We start from the raw sequence: 26,769 nt of genomic DNA, 5'->3' as shown, positions 1-26,769 counted from the left end.
TCCTTGAATCCATGGGGTTATATAGTCAAATCCTGCTTCCCAAAATCCACGAGGTCATCCCGAATCCATGGGGTCATTTCTCCTGAATCATGTCAGGGTCACTATTTGTTTTCATCACAGTGGAGCAGTTCTGTTGTCAGTACATTGCAAGGCTTCCATATTGCCAGAATTTCGTACCTCCTTGATGTTTCTCATAGGCAGCTCCTCTAGGCGCTGACTCATCCTCACAGCAGCCAACTGACTCCAGTTCCCCTCAACCAACCAATCCACTCTTTTGTAACACTCTTCTTATTGGCCACAGCTGTGGCCTATTAAAGTCAGACCTGCTCCTAATCCTTAATAATTGGCTCAGCTGCAACTCTTTAGGGGGTAAGATTGCATTCTATATTCTATTCCCCTACACTTGTGGTCCCTTCCAACCAGACCATTCTGTGGTTCTGTGTGAGAATCTGCACTGCAGACAGACACACAGACACCCACAGCACGGCGAAGGTTGATCCTGGAGCCTCCAGGTTGTCAGAGCTGGCTTTGGCGGGCTGGGCAGTGCCGATCCCACAGCGTGTCCTGCTCCTCTCCCTACAGCACCAGCGGCTGCTCCGGCTGCCGGCCCTGCCCCGGGGGACAGGAGGCGCCTCAGGAGGCGGCAGAGATGTGTGAGACCTGCCCGGCAGGTAAGGGGAGGCTGGGAGGCTGTGCTGTGCCAGGCTGGTTCATGAATGCCTTGGGGCTGTGCTGGTCCCTGGCGCTCCCGGGAGCCCAAATCCACAGCTGTTACCAGCTCCAGCAAAGAGCATCTCTGCCCGTGGTGGTGGCTTTGCTGAGGAAAGGCCAGCCTTGCTGTCAGAGATGGATTTTCTGCAGGGGCAGCCTGGGGCAAAGGGAGGGGATGTGAGGGAATGGCAGAGCTCCCTCCTGCACTCTCTGTAACACCCCAGGCTGCCTCAGCTGGGCCAGCAGGGCTGGGCAGGGCACTCAGCCACCCCCATGGCAGGGCCCAGCCTCCCTGGACACAGCCCCAGGGCTGTCTCACAGCCCAGCTGCGTTTTAAACATTGCAGGAAAGCATTTTACCACTGTGAGACTTGGAACTTCTGTGACCTGTCTCTCCCACAAAGCTTGGGAAACTGAGCTGTGCTTTGAAGTCTGCTCAGCAAGTTTCAAACAGCTGGAAAAGGTGTTTGAATCCTGAATTGGAGAGGATGAAACACTGCTGACCTCCAGCTCCCATCTTCCCCTACATTAAAGCCAGAACTCACTACTAAACCCCTCTCCCACGTACTCCTACTCACACTGCTCTGTTGGCCAAGGTCTGACCCCAAATATTCTTTAGTCCCTCTGTCCCTGTTTGTTCTGCTCTGACCCTTTGCCACCGAACCAGCACCAAAGTCCAGGCTCAGCTTTTGTTATGCACTCGAGCACTTAATGCTCTTTCTCCCCGTGGCTTTGACAGCTGATCCATCCATATCCAATTGCAAAGGTCCTGGGCTTTAGTCTCAAATTTAATATTGTGCTTATTTGCTGTACAGGTACATTCAAAGGTGCCAGTGACAACAGATGCAAGGCCTGCAGGACAGGAGAGTACCAGCTACAGCGGGGCAAGGAGAGCTGTGAGCTGTGCCCAGAAAATCACTACTGCCCTGTGAGTCCCCTGTGAGCAGCTGGGACAGCCTGTGCTGGCCAGAGCTGTCCCACACAAGCTAAATACCCTTCAATTAACACTTCCTTTTTTCTTGTTATCTGAGCTTCCTTTCTCTTAAACATAGACAGGGCTCTGATGCAGGGAATAATTCAAATGATGATTCCAGGAGTGTGCCTGGAGCTGCCTGCTCTGACTGGGGCACAAGGGGATGGTGTGTGCTTTAATGAGGGGTTTGTGGTACACACTTGCTATGTAACGACATCTTCTGCTCCTCCCCACACTCCAGCACTGCAGGGGCTGACAGGGCTGGATTTAATGATGGCAGGGTCATTCCTTCACTTATTTCCCCCACCCCTTTAATGCTGAAATGTCACCTCCCCTTGCCCTGGTTACCTTCTGCAGTTTGCTGCTGCTGATTTACTACTTGTCTTGGGCAGAGCCCAGATGTGAAGCCAGTGAGGTGCCCTGCTGATGCCTTCTGCCCCCGGGGCAGCGTGGAGCCCACCTACTGCATGGAGCTGTTCCTGTACAAGGCAGGGGACTCCTGCCAGCTGACCCCTGCCACAGTCATTGTCCTGGCCGCCTTCTCAGCAGGTCAGTCTGGGTCCCCTCTGCAGCTGTGTTAAACCAGGCACTCTCTGGGTGGTGTGTTCTGTGTTTCTGGACAGCAGGATTTTAATGAAAGTCCTTCTGGCTGCTCTCAGTGCCAATGCCAGTGCTGTTGCTGGCTCTGAAGGAAGGTGGCACAGTGCTGAATGCTTGTTGTTTGTCCCTGGGAAGCAGGGATGTGTGTGAACCCTCAAACAGGGATTCCTTGGCTGCACCAAAGTAGGAAAAAGGACAATTTCCTTTGGTATGAGATTTTGTTTCCTGAAAGCATTCCTGCCTTAAGTCATGCCACAGGATCCAGCAGAATGGGGAGCTGCTGGATGCATTGATGCCAAATGTTCCTTGAATCCCAGAGTCAGGAGCTGCTGAGTGTGGGGAGCATCCCTCCAGATGCCACCTGCAGTGAATTAGCTCACTGGGGCAAGCTAATGAGTGGGTGAGCTTTTCAACTGGGAAGCTGCACCGTGAATAATCATTCCAAAACAATGAATATGCATTTTTAGTCTTAGGAAAGGGAAAAATAGAGTTCTCTCATTTTTAATCAAAGTTGAGGGGAGGTTTAATCAGAGAGTTATGATGAAAATGAGCAACTCTTGGTGATGTGGATTGCAAGAAGGGCAGATGAGGAAGCTGGGAGGAGGAATCTGTCTCCTGTGCCCAGAGAGATGAAGAGAAATTCCTAAGTGCCCTTACACTACCAGAGATGAGAATCTTGTGTCAAGAGAGCCAAGTCATAGAGATGAGTGAGCCATCAGAGGATAAAGAATATCTAACAAGCCTCATATTCACAGTTTCTGTGTTTCAAGTGTATTTTATGTTCTTCCTGAAGACTCCACTTGGCTGGCTGTTGAAAGAGAGGAGAGGTTAAATGCATGTGTAACAAGCCATACAGCAAAGCTGCTTCTCCAACAAGAAGTGTTCTCATCACCTTTGTCTCTTGGCAGTGAGGAGGGGACAAGGACAGCAGGGTCTGCAGGAGCTCCAGCAGCACCCTTTGAGGGCTGTCCCCATGGGGCTGGAATGCCTGGGGGGAGCAGATGAGGGCTGTTCTCACAAGCTGTGGCTTGGAGCCATGAGAAAGGTCCTCCACTGACCCCTATCCCCTCATGCCAGGCTGCTGTCCAAAAATCTGCCAAAGCAGATGCCATCTGAAGCGAGTGTTAATTTGAAAAAGTAGATTAAACTGCAGTATATGAAAAGACTGCCCGGAGAGGGACAATGGCCCATTAAGCAGCATTTGTGATAAACAAGTCTGAGGGTCAGGGAACAGCATTCCTGCCTCTCCCAGAGCTTGCAGCAGAGAGGGGGAAGGAAGGAGCCCACGCAGGAACCCGCGAGTTTTTCACGGCTGGTCTCACAGATCAAGTGTTTACCATGAGGCTGTCTGCTCACACAACTGAAATTTGGGTGTATTTGTCTGGCCATATTGCATCACAGAGACAGATTTGTGCTCTTCTGTTCAGATCAGTTTTCTCTGATGATGCTTCTGCCAGAAACAAACGAACAGAATGTCGCACCACTTGAGATTTGCCAATTACTTCCATGTCTATGCCCAATGCAAAAGTAATTTTTCCTGACAGCCCTGATCTCAGTCTAGACTCAGAGTTAATTTAGGTTAGTTACTTCTTGTGCTTCAGTGTGAGTGCTGCACAGAGCAAACTGATTTCTCAACAAGATCCTTTTGGTGAGGTCTGCAGTGAATAAGATGCCAAGTGGAAAACAGTTCCAGACAGTAAATGTGAGCAGGAAAGCAAGTTACTGAATTATTTCACCAAAACTTGTAGTTATTCCTTGCAGAGCTAAGTTGAACTGCTGAAGCTGTTATTAGTGCTAGTGGAACCTTTTTTTTGGAGAGGGACAGAGTATGTAGGAGGAAAAAACTCCTTATTTGACCAGAAGAGAATACCAGAGTTGAGAACCCTTGGAGCAAACATCACCTGACACTTTACCTTCCCACCTGTGAATAACTACCATTCCTTCCTTCCTTTCCAGGAGGAATCCTTGTTGTGTTTCTGCTAATCCTGAGGAGGCGACAGGAGCACGGCAGGAGCTCCCTGAAGTCGCCGCTGCTGCCGCGGGGCTCCGGGCTGGGCTCCTACGGCGGCACGGAGCACACGGAGCCCGTCTATGCCGGCTGGTAGCTCTGGCCAGGGCCAGCAGCCTCTCCTTCCCCTGGGGCAATGCAGATGTGGCTCTGGGCAAGGTGTTGAACCACGAGCAACCTATTTCTGTAGAGCTAAAATCAGTGCTGGGGAATAAAACTCAGTTTTTGAGTTGTGGCTACTCGTGCAAACCAGGCTAGCTCTCTGCTCTGCTGCACTGGGCTGATCGGAAAAGTCCTCTCTTTCCAATTCCCAGCTTCCTTCACAAATACTTTCCTTCGTAAATACTTTTTTCAGCAGGGGGAAAAAAGCCCCAAAAAGCAATCAATTGTACCTGTTTCTCAATTTTAATAATCAGCTCAACAGAGTGACAAGTGACTGCTCCAGTTATTGAGGTCCCTTTGATACCACACTCATTTCCACCCAAGCACAAACTTATATGGGTATACCTCCTTCTAATAATATGCAATTTTTTATTTTGTTCCCCATTCTCAAAGTTTTAGCATAAGCACAAGTCAAGGGAAGGGATCCTAAAGCTCTCCCCTTCCTTGCAGCTGTGGGCAAACTTGCAACAAAAGAAATGGTTGATTCCTGGACAAAAGTCCCTTTTGTTTCCTGCTGCCAGGTGGTGCTCAGGGTGGAGCTGAAGGAGCAGCATGGTGCAGGCACAGAGGATGCCCTGCCCCTTTCTGCAAGCTGAGGAGAGGGGCTTGTAGGGGACCCCTGCCCAAATGCCTGGGCAAAGTTTTGTTCCTGGTCCTGGGCACTGCAACCCCACCCAGGAGAGCAGCAGAGTGGTTTGTGCCTCTTTGCTGTGGCACTCCAAGCCCTTTTCTGTGCACCCGGCCCAGTGTAACCATCTGGTTAAACTGGTAAGATTTGTATTTTCCAGAGATGATTCCTGTGTGTGGCTGGTTGACTCTTAATTTGTTGTTTGCTCTGTGTCCCCTGTTATGTTTTTCTCTTAGCCAGCATCCCCAGCAGTCAGAAATGCCCAGAAAAAATTCAACATCACTTCTACTGGAGCCAGTGCCAACTGTTCCATGAAACCAGTACCTGTAGCCTCTTGACCTTCCCACCTTGTTTTCCTTTTCCTGCTGCAGTGACATTCCCACACAGGTGCTGTGTGAACCCAGCCCAGCCAGCTGTGACCCTCTGTGCCGGTGCTGTGCTTCACCAGCTCTCCATGGCCAGTAAAACCAGTGCCTCTTGTCAAAAGAGCCACGATTTTAAATGGCTCTGCACAGAGGTGGTGGCAGGTGTTACTTCTCACTGAATCTTGCAGCAGCAGCAGAGATGGCTGAAGGAACCCAGCTGTGGGGGGTTAAGTGGTTCCTGCCCTCAGCTGCTCGTTCTCCTCTCCCCAGGGAAGGTGTCAGAAGTTTTTAAAAGAATTTATAGAATATATCAGTTCTCTGATCTCCATCAGGTGAGGAACTGGGTGCAAGAGTGGGACATCAGCCATTGTGGGTGCCCAGAGAAGCTGTGGCTGCTCATCCCTGGCAGTGTTCAAGGCCAGGCTGGATGGGGCTTGGAGCAGCCTGGTCCAGGGGAAGGTGTCCCTGCCCAGGGTGGAAGTGGATGGTCTTTAAGGTCTCCTCCACCTCAAACCATTCTGTGATTCTATTCTGGATCAGCAGCAAGAGGGATGGTTCCTACAGCCCTCCCAGTGCCCAGCAGGGGCAGAGCTCCATGCAGCCTCTCCCTCTGCTGGTTTAGGAGAGACAGAAGCTTCTCCCTGGCCCAAGGCTGTGCTTTTCCCCAGAGCAGCACAGGGACACAATCTTGATGTACAGCACCAGGTGACCTCAGCAGAACCATCAGCCTGATCTCTGAAATGCTTTTATAAAAAAATGTAGCTGCTGTCACACGTGGGAGACTCCACAGGTGAAGCCAAACCAGACCCAAAAAAACCTGTGTGGAAAAGCCAAAGAGTCAAACTCAGACCTGACCAAGTAGGACCAGCACTTGTGACAGCAAAAGGACCCTGAGGGAGCAGAGCTGGCTGGGCTGAGCAGCCCCAGCTCAGTGTCACAAAAGCCTGTAAAATCATGAGCAACAGAGAGCAGCACTGGAAAAACTGGACTGGAAGAAATGTCAGGTGAAAAGAAGGCACAGCACAATCATTATCACCTCTGTGGAAGCATAAAATCAGCATTTCCAGGGCATCTCTTAGGAAGGCCTGGAGTGTAAGTTTTCCCTATGAGAGAACAAAAGGCTGTTCCCTCACTGCCAAACCATGCTTGCTCAGTATGTATCAATTCCACTTTTTTCTTTCAAGGAAAAAAAAAAGGTGCCAAAGTAAGTATATAGAGCTGTTTTACAAAAGAGACTTAGCAACTTCTTAAATAACTAGGAATAAAATTCAACATTTAATAAGACATTGAAGTTTCTCAAGCAGTCAGACATGGAATAATGAGACTCAACAATGTGGAAAAATCCCATTAATACGTCTTTCAAGATATTTTGCTTTTCCAAGTAATTCAAATAAAAAACCTCCTAAAACCTGACCATGAACACAAAGCTATTGAACAAAACAGACATTTACTCTGATTACTTTTCCTAGGTTGTATGAAAATACATCTAACATACTCAACTGAAAATTGTTTCCATGCTTGCTCATGTGATAAAAGAACAACAAATTCTGAAATTGGCTGTCATGTATCAGCTTTTGCTAAAAAAGGAAAGACATTTTGGTACTTTGATGGGCAAGACACAAAGAACATCATTTAAGGCCACATAATATGCCACAGTTAATGTTGTTTAGATTAATTTATAGCAGAAAATCCTTCAAGTTGCTGAATGCTAAAAAGTACTGAGTTGCATCATGAGAAAGCTCAAGTCTTAAGGATTCTTTTTACCTTGGATTTGAACAGTGGGAGAAGGAAAACAATGTCACAACTTTTCTTCTGTCTTCTTTTTTAAACAAAACTTCAGCCTGCTTTCCCAGGCTGCAGAGCAAGGTACAGAAGCCTTCATTACAATGCACCTAAAGCCCACCTGTCCTGGTACAGAAACCAAAACTCTCCCAGATCACACCTGAGTGCCTGAGCTGAGCTCACGGGCTCTCATGGCCAGTGGGTATCAAGGAGAGAGAATCTGATGCACATTCCTGCTCAGGAAGGAATTCCCAGAACTCCCAAGTGCCCTCCTGGTCTGCAGCCCCAGGGATGCAGAGCTCCCGGGGCCCACAGCAGAGCAGGGAGAGGTAGAAGGAAGCAGAAGGACAAACAGACAGACAGAAGGGGTGTCTGTCCTGCATCCTGCTGTGCTGGATGTGCTGGGCAGCCCCCTGAGAGCCCAGGGCTGCTGGCACCACAGGCTGTGCCTTCTGCAAGTGGGGATCTGCCTCTTGGGACCTGGGGCATCACAGTTCCACAGTGACAGAGCTGTTACACATGGAGAGCAAAAACAAAACAACTCAACTAAAAAAAAAATTAACAAATTATGAAAGCAATGGAATGTAAAGGAAAAATTTTATAATAACTTATTTAAAGGTATTCTTACAAAGCCTTCCTTACATGGTATAGTATTCAAAGAGTGGTCCCAATGACATCAAATTCCTTCATTTTGTTTTAAAGCAATGAGGAAAACATTTCTGCTTTACTACCTGACCTCATTTTCCTTCCCTTGAATCCTAATATTAAAGAAACATCCATAATATCATTTTTTTTGGTTTTGATTTTATGCACAGGACTGTTCTTCGGCCCCATGGCAGAGAAAAAGTTTCCCTCAAAATGAATTAAAGAATCTTGAATTTTAACTTAAGTGCAAGGCTTGGCATATCATTTTAAAAAATGCAAACATGTAACACTTCCCCTGATTTTGAACTCTGCTATTTCTTCAAAATTATTAAAAAAAAAATTAACCTTCCAACAGTGTTTATAAAAACTGATTCAAAAAACAAAGCATTTTGGTCACAAAACAGAAACCAAAGTGTTCAGCATAGGGCAATGCAACATTTATAACCTCTTCCAATTAATATCTTCTAATAAAACCAGACTTTTTATATGTTGGGAATAAATGGGGGTTTTGGCAATTCCAAGAACTAAATCAAATCCTGAAGAAATACCTTGGGAAAAAAACCATGCACTTCCATGATGGAGCAAGGCTTCATTTTCAAAAGGGCTACACAGAGTTCCTGCACTATGAAGGGCAAACTAGGCTAGAACACACACAAATGGCTCAGTGGACATGGAGGTGCTTATGGAGGGTGGGTCACAATGGCAAAAATCAAAATGTGCTTGGGATGCTGCCTGATCACACACCAAGGATGTGCACTGGGAGGAAAACTGGCACAGATGTTTCTCTTTACTGTTTTTTCCTACTTCCAGTATTATCTCTGTCAATACCAAGTCTTGTATGTTCACCTCACTGTGAGTCACCCATGCTAATGGGGGTGAGGAATTCAAAACAGCTTTGCTGACACAACACAGCTGGGACAGGACAGTCAAGAGCAGAGCTCCCAGAAATGTAACAAAAAATTTCAGTCTGTCAAGTAGCCATCTTTATATGAACTCTATGCAAAGGGACAGAGTAAGGATAAATTTCACATCAAAATTCTTACATGCTGCTTCAAAAATCTATTTCATTTTTACTTGTTTTGAATTTAGTTTTTGCACTTTATTCAAGTTTTGCTTTCTGTTTCATTCATGGGGGTGGTTTTGCTCCTTTTTGGGTATTTCTTGCATTATCACAAAGTTGAAATGCTTGGACTCCAAGCATTCCAAAGAAAAGTTTGCGTCTGCATTTTACCTGCCATTGCGAAAAAAACCCAAACAAGTAATTTTTTCCAAGTAACAGCTTTTGAAAGGTTTCTTTTTATTAAGACACAAAAATCCTAAAGTATTGGGCCTAGATTGCAAGACAATATCCCTTTAAGTCCAGATCTGCACAGCTCTGCAAGATCAAGTAACTTCATATTTTGCTGGGATGAAATAGAGGAAAAAACAGTATAGAAAAAAATCTCTTGCAAAGCCAGATTCCTCCTCTCTGGTACAGGGTGTGCCTTTCCCACCACACACCACATTTCTTGGTGGAAGGATATTTATGGTCATGATTGCTTAAGAATAATTTTTGAAGGGCACAAACCAATTGTTGTGTGTGTGGCTGTAGTGAGGGACACACCTGGGTCATAAGTGGCATTCAAGCACCTGCTCAGAAACACACAAGGCAAGCAAATCTCATTGGGACCACAGACCAAGCCACTTCTTACTCAAAAGGACTTGAGAACTAACAACTTCTTTCAAGGATATACTATTTTAAACATCTGTTGGTTGACAAATACTATCTCAAAAAACTATGTTTACGCCTACCTGGTTTGATTTTAACCTACCTCCAACCTGCAAAGTATTTTGGAGGGAACATTTTACATTCGTAACAATTCAAGTGTAACTGTAATGCTGAGTAATGTTTGGTTTGTCCTGAAGTTTGCTGAACTATGCAGTTCGTTATCAGTGCAGAAGCAGCAGAAGACTGCTGTGGTTGGCTCAGTGGATTTATAAAAAACAAAACAAAAAAATCCCCCCCCACCCATTGTAACCTTTACAGAATATACGTAAAATTGTGTCCTTCCCTGGTCATATTCACAACTTATCTACAAGATAGTGTTAGCAGTAGAAACTGCAGTCCATGACTATTTGCATTCAGCTCTCATCCATCTATTCCTCTTTCTCCTGGGCTTGAACTTGTTCAGTTTTTTGCGGGGTTTCTCAGTCTTCTGAGTTTCCACAGAATCCACCCCGAGAACGTGTTCAGAGCAGCATAACTGTCCATTCAAGGTGGAATTTAGCACTGTCCTGTCTTGGTGCTCCTTGCAGAAAGAGTTTGGACAGAAGTGGCAGAAAGAAACAGAAGGTTTGCCACAAACATCACAGTGGTGCCAAGGACACTCCCACTTCCCTGCAATCAAAACCAAAGAGCCCATTAATGGGGAGTAAAACACGGCATCATCTCCTCAAGGGGTTTTGTGCTGGAGCAGCTGAACAAGGCACAGCCTTCCTGACAAAGCAAATGACAGCAGCTACCGGGGCTGATCCCAACACGCAGAATGCCACATCATACTTGTAAAGCTCAGCTGGCAGCTGCAAGGAGCAGACTTGACACACCCTCATTCAAACACAGCAGTCAGCTCCAGCTAGAAGAAATGACTCAGGCTTCATTCAATAGCATTTTACAGAACTTGCAGGCTGGCAGAGCATCCAAACATCCAGCCAGCTGCTGCCCCCTCTTACTGCAGTCTCCCTGTCTGTTGCCAGTCCTGCTCAGGAATGACTGCTGTGCTTCACTTACAGCTGTTCTTTTGCCCCAGCATACTTTACCAGTCCTTGTTTTATCTGTTTCTGGGATAACAGGCTTTGCCTGCTTCCCCTCCTCCTATCTCACCTGACATGGCTGACTGGAACCAGGTAACTCCTGTGATATCCGGAACTGCAACCTGATGTCTGCTGCTCTGAATTTCCCTACTTGCCTTCTTTCAGAAGCTGCTGTTGCTCTTCTGGCTTGAGCTCAAAGGGCTTCATGTGTTTCTTAGGTATAATCAACTGTTCTGTGGCAGGGCCATGGTGCTCCTACCAGGTGATGTGCTCAATTACCTACATCTGTAAAAGAAATGCCTCATTTTGCCAGGGAGGCAGGAGGAAGCCACCATTTGGTCTTCAAATCCAAGAGGAACTGCTCCCATATGATGCACAAATGAAATTCCTGCCATACAAACCCAATGTTCAGGATGACACCCCTGACAAGGTTTCAGTGCAATAACTGAGGTACCTGCACAAGTTATTTATACAAGTGTAAGACTCACCAAAAGGACGTTTCACCAAACCAAGGCAGGAGAGGTGATAAGCTTTAGTACAAGATTTCCTGTCACACAACACCAGCTGGCCTCCATCACCACAACGAAAACAATCATCTTCAGATTCTTTCTTCCCTTCATTTTTCGTTCTGCGTCTCCGTGTTCTCTTTTTGGTCTTTTTGCCTTTTTCTTCTGAGGCATTAGTGGAAGAATTCTAAAAGAGTAAGATATAAATCTGTAAATGCCAGTTTTGCAAAGGAAAAATGTTACACAACCCTGCAAAGGTCTTGGCACACCTGGCAGACCGTGCACACAGCCAAGAACCTGACTTGGGGCAGACCTGCCCAGTGCTTCACTCTTCTGATCTGTGCTGACAAAAACCTACACTGACCCTTGAGAAAAGTCATCCTGAAACCAGATCTTCTCCCTGCAGGACCTTCCTACTGAACAAACCCCCTTCATTTTCTTGTCACTGACAAAAGGTCTCCAAATTCCAGTCTAATCTACTTGTGGCTAATTTATCCTCATTATGTACTTGCACCACCAAGCACTTCAATATGCATTTTTCTCTTCCAGTTGTGAACACTCATGCTGGAATTACTAAAACCTGCCCCCATTTTTCTTTAAGGAACAGACAGCAGAACTTCAGGAAGTGTAGTTAATGACAGAAAGAATATACCAAACCTTATCCCCATTTCAATCTGACTTCAATTCTGTGCTGCATGCACAGAAGCAGCTTTCAAGTGCTGCTTGTACTTTAACTCTTCTTCACCAAATCATATAAAGTTTGGATGATTTCTCGACATCTCTACCATCATTCCCTCCCTCTCACCCCAGTAATCACTATCTACTTTCTTTTAAATTAGCCATTCTATCTACCAATGAAGACAGACCCATAAAACTAAACTGTAACATTGAATTTCTTCATGGTTGTCTGTGTAAATCTTCACAGGCTTATGTGAAACCTTAAAAATTTTTAAGTCCATCTTCTAACAAAAAACAGCTGTGTGGGTTCTGAAGTCTCCCAGTCCACCCTCTGAAGTGGCTGATACTGAGCAGTGTGAAGGACCAGAGGAAAGTGCAACTTTCCAACATCCAGAGGTGGTACTTGTGCCTTCCCCCACACTCCTATGCCAGCCCTTCAGGAAGCTCCATCAACTTCTGCAGGATTACAGGTTTCAAACTAACCTGGACAGGATTCATACAGATTATTTCTTGATATACTTTGGTAATTTTTTTTCCACATTCAAAACTCACATTTTTTATTCTTCAGTTCAACTCAATTTTTTAAAATGAATCTTAGCAAAATAATCATACTGTAAGGTTTAAATGGGGAAATATAAACTAGAATGTCAGAATAATCTCACTGGCCCCAATTAGGCACATTCTTAGTCAGTCTGAAGCTTCTACAACCCTTCCCCTGACAAGACTGTCAAAATCTCTTGATGTATTACTTGATATATTACTCGCCTTTGGTCTGTCCCCAAGAAATCCACTGCAGTTTGGGGCACCACATTTGCAGACTGTTTTTTCATTGCCCAGACAGTCAAGGTTGTAATTAAAAGTCAGCTCCGTCCCTGAGTGTAAAAAGGACAAGGTAACAAATTTCATCAAAATTATTGCAAACAAATACAACTGCTGCTGTCTGCTGGTTTGGGACTTGCTTGGTGATGTATTGTCATAGGATCTTCCCTCTCTTTACTGCTTATAAGCACTGACAATGATTGACTAGATGCCCATACATCATGATGTCTTATGCAATTACATTTTAAAATAAATTTGTTTGACTTCACAAAACTGTGCTTGTGTTTCGCCTTCACACATATTATATCCAACCATCTATCCAGCTAGATATAGCTACAGATATAGGTATGTGTGTGAGCATGTGTGTACACAAACCAAAAAACAGATACTTCTGAACAGCCTCCTACATCCACTCCTTAAGTTTATTATGTTCTTGTTATGCATTTGAGAGCTCCAAAACACAAAGTTGCTAAGGATACAAGGAACAAAAAGCAGCCATGGGACTCACAGTTAAAAAATACTAAAAATCAGAAAGATTTTTAGTGATCACAAAACATCACAAAGATCACAAATGCCCATCTCCTCTGCGTGCTGAGTCCTCTACAAAAATATTTGCACTGAATCAGTTAAACCATGACTGTCCCACCAACAAATGCACAAAAGGTTTAACGGAGAGAATGAAAGCAAAGGCAGCTGAGCTGATGTACCTGCAGGAATGTCACACACAGCAAAGAGCCCCACACGAGTGTCTCCATTCACTGTCCACTTCAGGGTCTCACAATTTGGTTGGCAGCTGTGGTTCATGAACCGGGAATAGTTTCCTTTGGGGCCAGCATCAATAATTCGGTCCTGGAGAACAAACCAGCCACAAACTGAAGGATTTGGCTCTCCCCCTCACAAAAAACCATAAAAATCATCCATAACTGATTTCAGTAGCTGCATTCAGAGCTGATATGGTGTTGCTACCCAGAGCACACAAGCCAGCTGCTGGTACATGTTGTATTGGAAACTGTAGTGTCCCATATGGCCTGGAATGGGACACTCCCAAAGCAATACTCATGCTCTAGCTCATGTTTCCCAGCACCCATCACAGCCACAGGGCAGGATGAGTGTTCTTGTGAGCATTATGGTGGGCATGTTAAGGAACCCCCTTCCCCAGGAAGCTTCAAAACTCAAACTCAGTCCTTTACCATTTACTTTGCATTCATGGAGCTGTGAGGCATTTGCAAGTATGGTACTTTATGGCATTTACCAAATGCATGATTACTTCCAGAGATTACCAGTTTCTCACCAGATTTCTTTCCCCAAATCAGCCTAGTTTAAATGCAAATAAGCTCTTGGTAAGCTAAAAACATCCTATTCCTACAAACAATTGCTCTTAAATTTCTATCTCTATGAAATATACCAGACATTAACAAAATAAAATAAAGCTTGAAATTGTCAGAACTGTTTCTTTGCAGAGCTGCTTTAGAAGGCTTTGCTTATTTATGAAGTACTATTATAGTTTCCTTCTAGCTGATTTTTATAATGCACATGTGTGACTGTCATGCCTCTGTGTACCACACTTCACTGCATGGGCAGCTCAGCCTCATAATGGCACTGGCAGTTTAGGCAAGACAGACCCACAGTGAGCATTTATTAATGACACTAAGAGTCAAATACATGTTCAGTTCAGATTTTTAACACACTGATGTTGCATGTCAATCTAGCAGAGGAGTGAGAAACTTGAAGTGTTCAGAGAAATGTGGTTTCACCATGCTGTGGTGGTAACTCCTGTGCAGAACTCCTCAGTTACAGGACTTGTGGAAACAGTAGCTGTGGAAATACAGAGCAAGAGCCCTGGGAAAAAGAATGGTGGTTGGGACTGAAAAAATTGCAGGACTGGCAGCCAGCTCTTGTTTTTCTCCTAACTAGCTGTCTGGGGACTGAAGCAATATGATATAGATAATCTACAACTCCTGCTGTCCAGGTTCTTCACTTTCTCCTTCTCCCAAGGAACAAAATACTCAGAGGTGAGCACAGAGGCACAGGTGCTGAATTATTTTGGTGTGTTAATTAATCTGCTGCAATAATTTGCAGTGAATCAATTTGTGGAGGGTTGGCTGGCTACTAACAGAGAGTGCTTTCAGAAAAGAGTTTCTACAAAAGCACAAGCCTGATTTTGCCATAAACAATGCAAGGGACAGATGGCTACAAAAAAGATTAAATGCCCTATATAGGACACAGCTTCACAATTCTATTCCACATTCTCTCAAGTATCAATTTTATTTCCTGTTGTTGAAATTTTAGTAAAAGATTGCTAACAGCAATTCCTTCCACTGTATCACTACTATTTCCCCAAACTTCATTTTAAGACTAGGCAGGTAAGTACTTTGTACTTACAGGTGCAGGTAAGTACTGCTCTTCACTTCAAGCAACAAAGCACAACTTGTAGACCTTAATATGTAATTTATCACATAACACAGAACTAAGGAGATTCATTATGTACATATAGAATGGAGAGAGCAGGCACAGAAGATGCAACACTGTGAGTATGTGAAAATGTAGAATGTCAAAGGTAGCAGAGTGCCCTACCAAAGTGATCAAAATAAGGCTCTAAGTAAATAATGGCAAACACCATCAAATACCCTACCTTATCAATAGTAAGCATATAGAAGTGGGTGATGTCATTTTCATGTGCATATTTGATTCTTGCCATACACTCCTCTTCATCAATCAGCTCTCCCACATACTCATTGACAAACTCCCCCTGAAAGACACCAAGGATCACTAGTGAAGTATATCCCAAACCCACCAACAGCATGGCAGCTCACCCACTCTGCTGGGAAAGAACAATTCCTACCTTTTTGATGTCCCTCTTGGCTACCAGCCCCCAGCCTTTGCCATCAGTTTTGATGATCTTTGTCTCGGGGTACTGGCGCTTGGTGAAGCACTGGTTCTGGCAGCGCTCCCCCGCCGGGCACACCTGGGGGTGGCACTCGTACATCAGCATCCGGTTCAGGCACTCCGAGTCAAAGCCACACGGGTTCTCGTCCGTGGGTTTGCAGTTGCACTTGGGAATCTCAGATATGTCAGCAGTGTAGATCTGCACTTTGCCACAAGGTTTGTTCACCTGGAAAATACATTAAAATAGAGAAAGTATTACTTTAGAACAGTTAGTTTTATTGCAAGAGTTACACGGTGGTTGCTAATTTGGTTTTGCACCACTCCAACAAAAGCAAAATTTCACCATCTCATGACTGTAAAAGCACAGTTACCATCATTACAATCTGACCCTGTCTCACTGCTCAGCTCAAACCTCTGAGTACCCATTGTCTCAAACTTTACCTTAATATGTTTGTATGGTGGAGGTTTACGTTCACTCTCCTGGGTTTCTTTGGCTTCTCGCTGTAGTTTTATTTCTCGAAATCGAGTTTCAGCTTCTTGCAAAGCTGAAAAAGATTGCAGAATCAACAGAAATGCCAGAAAGAGGATTGCTCCCCTCCCCAAACTCACTTGCTCATTCCCTTGTGTGTTAAAACAAAGCATTGTCCTAGTCCCATCATTTAATTTTCTTGCAATCAACGCTTCTGGAGTATTACTGTTCTTAATAGATGTACTAATTCTACTCTTTCAGTCTCCCAGTTTGAGGGAATCTGAAAGAGCCCAGTCTCTTAGTACTTTTTTAAGCTTTCCAGAAAGCAAAAAACATCAGATAAAATTCCAGTTAGATGCCAGTCTTTTACAAAACATTAAAACAATGTTTTCATTAAAGACAGTAATAGTGACTGATGCCCAGGACACCACATGTTTCTTTAACTCAATATTGTAAAACAAAATTTCAAAACCAAGGCTATGTGTGAAGAAAGCAAAGCGTGCATATCCCAGGATTATTTTTGTTTACTTTTAGCTGTGTACCATTTTTGAAGACTTTTCCAATTCCTTTGATCCCTTGGTATCTACTCCCTCTGTCTCCCTCCATGTAAGGGAACACCCGTGCTTGGTGCGTCCAATAGTAATCCTTAGAACCAAAGAAAAACACAGGAAATTCTCCGATTTCATGCTTCATTTTCTGGATATTTGGGGGAACGTTTTTCGGATGGCAAACTTCTGCAGGCCACCATCTAGCACAGAAGTACAAATAAAAAAATACAGCATTTTAGTCAAGCTCTTTCTGCAAGAGACAGTTTAACAAAATCACTAGAAACAGCAGTAACTGATTATTATTTCCAAGATCCAAGAGGATTAAGATTATTTTGTCCCCTCTCTTAGTAGAGAGTGAGAGAAGACTAGAAAAGGAAAGTCTGACACTCAGATCTGTGGGACTTCACCTGCCTGCAAGGTAAGCACACACACAGGACTCCCTGTGTCTGGGTAGCAAAACCATCATCTTTACAAGACCTGCAAATATTGTAATTGTTAAAAATCAAGAGAAGGTTGATAACACTTATGAATGTTTTAAGGATAACCCCAGCCACCTCTATCTCACTTAAATCTCATCCAAATGTGGAACACCAACAACTTGAGTGACTGATGTCCCAGCCTGCAAGGGAGTAACTTAGCCAATTACCAGTTACACCAATTTATTGGCAGAGATCTCTGACACAAACAGGGCTTGAAGGCTCCTACACTGGAGGCAGAAGTCAGAAGACTTGAGGAGTCCTGTATGGGTAATGCCTTGGCCAGGAGCAACAGCAAAGCTGCAAATCTTTGAACCTGAAGCTTGCAAGGAGGTGAGGTCCCTAGTTCAGAGAGGAGTCAGAAATCAGTGTGCAGCAAGGCTGGCCTACAGGAGCAACCAGTTGTATGATCCTTAGTTAAACATGCCAGTACTGTAAAACAACACAAATTCCTTCATCAGACCTGTAATTTCCCAGTTTAACCCAAATAATATCCTGGAAATGGAGCTTCTTGCCCGCCCTGCAGTCATTGCAGTACCAGCTCCCATCTGGCATTTCGATGTTTAAGCAGTCAGGGTGAAAGGCTGCTGGGCAGGACTCACAGCACAGTAAACTGCCACCTGCACAGACACAGAAAAGGAAAAAAGGTTGGAAAACATCAAGATCAAAGTGTAAGTTTTGCTTTCCAGACAGCTTAGAAATGATACACATGTGGTAGGTTCAATTAGAAAATAAATGGTTAAAACATGCTGACCCTCAGCAACAAATACACACCTCACTTAGCTGGGTACAGCAGCCAAAAGGTCCTGACTAATCTGAATGCCTGGCAGACTCAGGTTAGTAACACATGCAAAGTAACAAGCAAGCTGGTGATAAAAATGCCAGAATAATGCACAAATTATAATTACTTTGCTGTACTTTAATGACTACAATATGTTTAACGTAATTTTTATATATATTAACATTTCTATGTAAGAAAAATTGTAACCATAACACATTTCTCTTATGATTTTGGGAGTTTTTTTCCACCCTCAGGGGGCAGAAGGAACAAGGTTGTTAGTTTGTTCCACGAATTATCAAATGGAAAGTTGGCTGCAGCTTAAAAGCTGCTATGCTGCATGTTAATTTGTTAACAAATCAGGTAAAGTTTCATGGCTACAAGTTTAATCAGCACTGAGCATTTTGTGGTTGTCAATAAGGAACAGATTTATCGTACAAGATAAAACAAAACACCCTTAATTAGTGGCAACAACTAATACTGATTCAATTTGCAGTCTGCTGCTAAACTAAAAGCAACTCTTAAAATATTTATGGTGTAATATTACATATTAGCAATAAAGAAACAAAAAGCTTTAGTACACTGAACACAGGGGAAAAAACAGAAAAATACTCATTAGGTGTCTCTTGTAAAGAATTAACTGGGCTTCTAGTTGTTGGATAAAGCCCAATTAAAAACATTCTTTAATAAATTATTTCTGAAAAAAAAGGATATTTAAAACCCTGAAGCAGCATAAGCCAACTTCACATTACAGCACAACCTAACAAAGCCTAACGTAATATGCAACATTTCTAACGATTTGCTACGAACAGATTTGCTAGAACAACAACACTTGAGCTGAAGAACAAAACGCTTTGACTCCACACTTCAGAAGGAGCTCCCTCCCCAGCTGTTTACCTTTGGAGCACACAAAGCACCAGCTGACATTGACATGGGCGTGGTGGCTTTTCCCCTTCATGGCAGTGAAGTGGTTGGTGCAGACGATGCTGTTGGAGGCGATGACGGTGCATCCCGCCGCGATGCAAATGTCCCCGGCGTGGTACGCGACTGGGCAGCGCACGCAGCGCATCATCTTCCCTGCAAAGCACCAACTCACAGGTCACCCTGGGACACAACTGGACACGTGTGGCAAAGCACAGCACTGCTGAGGTGCTCTGGGACAACACTGATTCGTCATTTCACCAAAAAAGAGGTGCTGAGACACCCTATAGACACACACAAAACCCCAGACGTTGTGTTTTCAACACTTGCGGATTTGCAACAATACTGAATGTATACAGGTTTTTTTTACACACAATTTAAAGCTTTCATTATGCGTATCAGGGTAGACATGAGTCTTTCTGAGTCATGTAATTTTGTCTGCAAATGTTGCCCAAAGTGAAAAACCTGCACAGAATCAAAATGTCTCTGTGTTCATCGAGCCTTGCTGCAGTGTTTGTATGTTCCCAGGTCCTGCCCTCAGTGCTTTGCCTCTCTCCTCATCACCTATACATTCTACATTTCATTCTTTCTTGAGAAGAAAACATAGTTAACTATGGTTAACTGAAAGCTAGTTAAAAAGAGAGCACAAACAAGGTAAATACTAAAGCTGACTAAAACTTACTCTTTTACAACATTTTAAAAAATTCTGAATGAATTGATAGTCCATTTATGCCTAACAAAACTGCAGCTAGCAGCTCTCAAATGGACGCATTCTTTACCTTAACATGCCATAAATAAAATGAATTCATCAGCCATATAAACATAAAATGAAACTACCTTTTGAAATTCGTGGATGTGAGGGGTTACTAACATGACAACTGAGGCAGCTGTGGAGAGGACACCGAAACCCCCTGTTCTCGAAGACAGTGAGATGAAATTTTTTCACACAAGCTTCGTGGTAGAATTTGCCACAGTGAGACACAACACAGCGTTTCACATCTGCCTTTCTCTCCTTACACACGAAACAGGTGTGCACACCTAGTGGCAAAATGATAAACAGAATGTAATATTCAAACACATAAATGCATGAGAGAGGTGTTTAAAATTCATGTTATGTATGAGGGAACTGCTTTTGTGGTATGAGGAGGTTTTTTTCAACAAATCAATTGCATTACTTGATGCAGCAATCTATTTACTTTAGCTCTTTACTATTAAATACTGATCTGCTCAGATACAAATAAAATAAAGCAAACCTATTTGCAGTTGAAGCATACACTACAACACCCAAAGCCTCACCAATCTGATTTTATGTTCTTATTTATAAGCCTCGGTATGCCAGGACAAGTAGGAATTTTTAGTTTTCAAATTTTTTAAAACCAACGGAATAGGATGATGGTCTTGTCTGTGGTCCTCTGAAATTTGAAGCAGGACTATAAACCAAAGACAACCATCCTCTAATCTTTTTTCTTTATTTTGAAGCAGCAGTTCCAGCAAGGTTTACTGCATGTACTGAAATGAGCTTATGAGCAAGAACACAAATCTTATGTAAAGTTTTGAGATAAAGAACTTCCAAGCAGTTATTACAGGATTAAAAGCAAATTAAATTAATAGCAATAAGGTAGTCTTTTAACAGGAAAAGCAAAAGACTGATGCAGACACACAAAGGACTGAAAAACAACTTAAAATATTTCGTTCACTGCTCTTTTTTCTACGATTTCTTAAGTCATTGTGACAGATTTTAAACCTAATTTCTAATTGTACTAAGAAAGCAAATAATCTGCAGTTATTAAGGCAATGGCATTCTGATTAAATTACCCAGATTGCAAGAGAGTTCTCACTGAAAACAGGGCAAACTTTGTAAAATGTGGCACACTTAGTGGTACTCTATGGACTCCCACCCTGTCACATCCCAAGGATAAGTAAGGGTTCTCTGAGGATACGTACTCTGTCCAGGAGGATATCCTAGAACAATGTATGGAAAACTATAACTTTTTTTTTTTTTTTCTAATTAATAGAAAGGGACAAACTTGCCTGATGTACATTCACTACAAATGAATTTTCCTGTTGGTCTTCCAGAGAGCCCAAGGCAGCTCACATGAAAAGCTCGATAGCAAAGTCCTTCACACAGCAGGAGATCACCTGTTTTTTCACACAGCTTTTACAACACAAAGGCATTGAATGTTAAAGAAAAGTTCATATGTGGAAAAAAACGGTTTTCTTTATTCCTTTTCATATACTGCTCCTCAAAATATCATTTCCCAATGTTGAAATCAAATTTAACAAGTGAAAGATAATTTTACAAGCATCATCACATGCCCTGGCTTCAAGTTGAAACAGGTAACAGAATCATTAAACCACTAGAAATATCCCTCTCAGACCATGGTTCAGGAGTAAATACAACCTGACAGAAAAAAAGGAATAGAAAAAAAAAGCTGTAAGAAATATTCCCTGAGCACACTGATGCATCTGAGTAGGGTTAAAAAGCATCCTTCCTTTCCTTTTCCTTGGCAAAAGGGAGTCAGTCCAGTTGGCACAATGATACCTCTATGGGAGGTATATCAGTGGTTAGCAGGGACACATGCATAACTAAAAATGAACCCAACAACAGTGGCAGAATTTAAGGATTACCCAACATTTACAGACAGATACAACCTTATTCCCACTATGTACAAAAAATGGAAATGTAACTGCCTGCCCAGCCTCACAGAAACAAATTTGATCTGGATGATTTTTCATAGCCCAAGAGCTCTTCTAGATCAGTTTGAGGAAAGGCTTCTGCTTTCAGTGGCTTCCTTCCTGCACAGCACAGCAGGGCAGTGCTGCCATCCCTGCTGCAGGCAGAGCTCAAACCCCACTGGGCTGGGCTTCCTCCTCTGTGCTAACAGAGAAACCAGCAGCTCTTCTGCATCATCTGACCAGTCACCTGGCAACACTCATGTGCTTCTTCTGAGCTACAAATTATGCTTATCTTACAGACCTGGAAACTCAGGCAGAAAGGCTAAGTCATTTACTGGAGGTCAAGAAAAAAATAATTAGGTATTAAGAATCCCATTTACTGCCATGGCAACCTCATCACTAACAGACATCTCAGACACACATGATAAACCTGATTCTGGCCTAGTATTGTCATTTTCATATTTAAAAAGACCTTTTCTAGGAAAGCTCAGGAAACACAGCCCAGCTAAGGTCTCTCACCTGACACACATATTCTTTTTTTGTTCCCACTCCTCGCTCAGATTTTTTGGATGATATAGACACTTCAGTCTGAGTCTCATCAGCACTCTCATAGGGGGACTCTGAGCGCTCATCTCCTTGGCCATCAGAGATCTGAAGATTAAACACAGGTGTTAGAGAAAGCAGGCACACATAGGCAGCTTAGCACAGCATCAGAACTGATGGAAGCACACACACTGCAACTCAGACTAGCAGGTTTAGGCACGCTCTTCTGGTTTTGCTTCCCCCACCTTCAAAAAAAACCACCTTGATTAAAACCAGAATATGCATTTGTGGAAGTCTCATCAAAAGGATTATACAACAACCCCCCTCACCAGCAGCCAAAACAGAACACCAAAACTTTGCAATATGGCATTTTATTTATACTCAGTTCTAGATACAGTTAGCAAGAGGTGCCTAGCCATAACACAGGGATATCTTCAAATCCCTTGAATAAAGTCTGCGCATGTGATTTATGAGAGAGCAACAGTCAGTTTTTAAAAAGAAACTTGGTAAACTCCAAGCTGCAAAGTCTCTGACCCAAATATTCTCCAAGGAAGTGTGAACAGCATACAGAAGAGAGGAAGAAAAGAACAAGCAGCTCTCAATATGTTTAAGGAACATTACAGTCAACAATAAAATCAAAATATTACAGAAGATAGCCCTGTTATGGATAAATCTCATATAACAGATCTAGATGTAATAAATATGGGGTGTTTTTAAAAATAGTTGTAATTTACTTTAAAAAAACCCATCCTAAATAACATATTTAAAAGAAAATACAGGGTAGTTTTCAGTTCAATAGAATTTAAGGAGGTTAACAGACAACCAAGTCATTTGTCTCATCTCACATTGCACCAGAGGATGCAGAATTTCATGCTGTTGCCCCCAGATGATACTCAGTGAGTTGTGCCTCACTAAGTACATTCTCCAGGAGAGGATCACAATTTGGAATTGCAAAAGGAAGACTTAATTTCTGTTTCAGCTCATTCTAATGGTTATTCACACATATCATCAAAAGTACTGCCTCCTGCCCTTCTCGGCTGCCTAACTGCAGCTCACAGTTGATGATGCCTTCTCCAGGCATTTCAGCTACATTAAAAGTCCCTTGGAAGCAGACATTTTCCTCCTGTGGAAGCATGCTGCAATTAAGCCTGTTTCAATCCTTTTTGTTCCACCCTCTAATTTTCTCCCTAGGGGACTTTTCCCAGCATCTAGAGCATTTTAGAGGGGTTTCTCTAAACCTTTTCTGTGCTTTAAAAAAGTTGTTGAAAAATCAAGCATGAGAAATGGAGGCAATAACCCATTACAAGTCTTGCCAACATGATACCACTCTTCTCCACTTCTGTTCTGCTGTGCAAGAATCTCCCCAAGTCTCTTCAATATAGCACTGAAAGTAACTCTAAACTGCTGTGCTGTTTAAGAGACCATTTTTGCCAATAGCCATTTATCAGGACACAGACACCCCACTTTATATGAAGAATTTACTCTCTGTTTTCAGAAACAAAATCTCATATTTATCTACAGTAAACCACCTTTTTCTAAAAATGGCCCGGCCACATGCTGGAGACAGCTACATGCAACCTCCTTATCAACCAATCCATGTAATGTGCAAATTTATCAGAGATGATTATTTTGAAATCAGACAGAAAAATGTAAGACCAAACCAGGCCTAGATTTAGTTTTTATAAAATCCCTTTAGAAACACTGGTTTTGAGTGATTAATTCTCACTGCTGATGCCAGCTAACTTGCATTCCTCCATTTAACATTTGCTTTCCTTGATCATGTCTAAAAATATTTTGTAAATTGGATCAGACTGGCAGTTCTTGGTTGGTTGGTGGGTTTTTTCCCCCCGCATTTCTTGCAAGGGTATAAATTCATTTCCTCTGTGCAAATTCATACTTCCACTTCACCTAGGAAAATTTCTACAACTGGAGTGATTTGGAGATTCTGCCCAACCATTTCATAAGTGGTTAAAAGAAACTGCAGGTAAAATTATTGCTTTTTTCAGGCACCTGGAAATCTCTGTCTCCTGGAAGGAGCTGTGAAATAGTGACCTGCAAAATTCTTGCTGGGAAGGGGCAGATAAAGGAAGGCAGCGTGGGAGCACAGCAAAACCACAAACCCAATTTCCCTTATGGTTTTAAGTAAACTTACACACATGCTCATTTCTGTTTAAACTATTCCCACAGAAACATTAATTAGTGGCACACTGCTCTAACATTTTTAGTAGCTCATTATGTTCTTGTTTGAACTAGCCAGAATTAGTCATGGTTAGAAAAGAAAAAAGGAAAAATAAGCTGGAAGGTCTTAGATCCACATTTCTTTTCCACTTAAAAACAAAACAGAACAAAACAAAGCAAAGCAAAACAAGCAGTCTTGCTGTAACCTGACACTGAGCTTTCCACCTTTTCCCTACAAAATATCTAAATGCAGAGAAAACCCATTTGTGCAGCACCCCTTGAGTTAACACAGTCTTCCCAGCAGCAACAGCCACAGAGCCTGGCCCTTGAGGAAGGTGCTCCTCTTCCCCCAGCTCATTGCTTTTAAAAACAGAGCAGAGAAATAGAACATACCCAGTGATAAATATATTCAGTTAAGAGAATGAGTCAAAGCAGTGTTCCCCAAGATTTTCCTTGGTTTATACACTGTTCAACCAAAGGATGCAGACCTCTATATGGAAAGAGAGCCCTGTTGGCAGAAGGCAGTTTTTCAGAATCCCCCTAGATATGGGTGACAAAATCCCAGGCATTTGTGAACCTCAGGCTGACATCAATTTTCCTACAGAACAGAGATTTTATCGCTTCAGAGTAAATGCATCAGCCCTTTATTTAAATTAAATGGTTACTGAGCCAAAAAAGGAGCACTGCTGGCAAGAATCAAACCCAACATCACAAATGCAACCACAAAAGCCAAATCCTATCAGCCCATTTCAAGAGAAATCTTGGCAATTTACATTCACCTACAGATTATTGCCAGGTTTCAAGCACAAATACCAACACATGGAGCATGAACAAAATACCCTGAGTTCATCAACTGAATGGCAGCCAGGCTGAGAGTATCTTTCAAAATTTCTCCTTTACAGCTGTCAGGAATCTCACACACTTTACAAATCAAATGCTCTATTAAGCACCAGTTTTGTATTACACAGACAAGACCAGATACCTGCTCATGGCTGTCTCAACTCCTGTGAGTCACTCCATGCACAAGCAGCTCAGGGATACCCCCCTGTAAATGATCTTTACTTAGTGACTGCTCATCCTTGCCACCATGACGAGAGCTTTAACCATCCTCTCCAAGAGCCATAACCCATGCACAGCTCAGTGATACAGCCCTGGCCTGGTGCAGGCTGCAGGATGCATTTCTTCATCCTCGCCACCATGAGCAGAGCTTTCAGCATCCTCTCCAAGAGCCATAATCCACACACAGCTCACACACACTTCACCAGCAGATTTCACAGCTCAGGGCCCTAATGAAGGGGAAGGGTAGCAGATTTCCTGTCATAAGAAAGGGATGCATTTCTTTAGGATAATTTAACTGGACCCTTATTTGTATCTTGCAGAAGGTGACACACTGTCTACCAGACATCTCTGAGGAAAGCTCCCTCTTTGAAGAAAACTGGAATTCAGCACCTCAGCTCCTGCAGTTATCCCAGAATAGGCAATGGAAATGTCAGGGAAGTAAAAGAGCATCTGTTCCTTGAGGCCTGTGGAGAAAAGGCTGAGCCAACCCTTCATCCAGTGTTTCTTAGAAATTACTTAGAACCTAAGAGAGGAACAGCATGAGGTGGTTGGGAAAACTGTATTTGTACCCCCAGTAAGCTGTAGCAGCCCTAACAGGTTCTGATTCATCTGGGAGACACTGAGTTTTGCAATTAAAATCCCTGTAGATTGAAACAGCCACTAAGTAAAGATGATTTACAAGAAGATTGCTAGAAATGAGCTCATGCTGACGTGACACAGCCACCTCTGCAATGAAACAACATTTCTGGGGAAGTTTTTAACAGTTCATATACCAGAGCCCTAAACACAGCCTTCAATACAAATCTGGTCAGGTTTGGGGGGGCTTCTTATTTTACTGGTTAAGTTACATATATACATCTTTCCCTTGTAATCATACCAAAGCTTGTCTTGTCCTTATTTTTGTAATATAATCCTCCTAGCAAAGAAAATGGTACATAATTAACTCTTCTGAAATTCAGGCTGGAGTTCAAAGTAATCAACCTTTAGATTAATGGCAAAACATGTTAATTGGCAATTTGTAGCTATTTTATTCTGCTTTACATTTGGAGTATTTTCTTATTTCTCATAAAGGCAAAGGACTGTTTTAAAGAGCATAAATTTAGGGGGAAAACAGCCAAGGCTATTCACTTCAGACTTTTAGCAAGTGCCACGTTTCTGCACTGAAATTGTGCCTGAACTCTGCCATCACCTCCTCTTCAGCAGTTATTGCTGCTGTGACAAGGACACCCTTCCTGTGCTGAGGTGAGGATCAGTGCAAGCACCATCACCTTCACATACTGCACATCAGTCAGGCTTTCCTTCCCATTCCCTTCAATCACTGAACATCAACATTACTTTGTGAGGATTTGCCTGTAGAGGCTTTCACACTTCACTGCCTGAACACTGAGCACGAGTGGTATTTCAGAAATCAAATGCAGCTCCTTCTACTGGAAACTCTGCACCTGCATACACAAGTGAGAAAATGGGAGGAAAACAGCCTAAAAACCAGTCCATGCTCTTCATGTGGGGCAGGCCAGAACTGACTTCAGGGGTTAGTGAGGTTCCAAATACCATTGCTACTCACAGAAA

General features: G+C 43.1%; 1 protein-coding gene and 1 non-coding gene across 3 annotated transcripts in view; both read right to left on the bottom strand.

Moving 5' to 3' along the window:
* Positions 1–7,811: 7,811 nt before the first annotated feature.
* The window catches only part of NSD2 (nuclear receptor binding SET domain protein 2), a 73,545-nt gene continuing 54,587 nt past the window's right edge, over positions 7,812–26,769 (bottom strand). For both annotated transcript variants that reach the window (XM_030946786.1, XM_030946785.1), the window contains 13 exons: positions 21,940–22,071; positions 20,776–20,899; positions 19,582–19,782; positions 18,721–18,900; positions 17,509–17,665; positions 16,564–16,769; positions 15,994–16,097; positions 15,509–15,778; positions 15,299–15,415; positions 13,374–13,515; positions 12,613–12,719; positions 11,152–11,356; positions 7,812–10,250 (listed from right to left, as the gene is read on the bottom strand). In XM_030946786.1, the coding sequence (XP_030802646.1) occupies positions 9,985–10,250; positions 11,152–11,356; positions 12,613–12,719; positions 13,374–13,515; positions 15,299–15,415; positions 15,509–15,778; positions 15,994–16,097; positions 16,564–16,769; positions 17,509–17,665; positions 18,721–18,900; positions 19,582–19,782; positions 20,776–20,899; positions 21,940–22,071 (2,211 nt within the window). In that variant the 3' untranslated portion in view covers positions 7,812–9,984. The remainder of the gene's footprint in view (positions 10,251–11,151; positions 11,357–12,612; positions 12,720–13,373; positions 13,516–15,298; positions 15,416–15,508; positions 15,779–15,993; positions 16,098–16,563; positions 16,770–17,508; positions 17,666–18,720; positions 18,901–19,581; positions 19,783–20,775; positions 20,900–21,939; positions 22,072–26,769) is intronic.
* On the bottom strand, positions 13,662–13,791 carry LOC115903800. Its single transcript, XR_004060730.1, has one exon.

Source organism: Camarhynchus parvulus, chromosome 4, assembly GCF_901933205.1.
Source record: "Camarhynchus parvulus chromosome 4, STF_HiC, whole genome shotgun sequence".
Classification (NCBI taxonomy): domain Eukaryota; kingdom Metazoa; phylum Chordata; class Aves; order Passeriformes; family Thraupidae; genus Camarhynchus; species Camarhynchus parvulus.
This window is presented reverse-complemented; position numbering and strand designations above follow the sequence as displayed.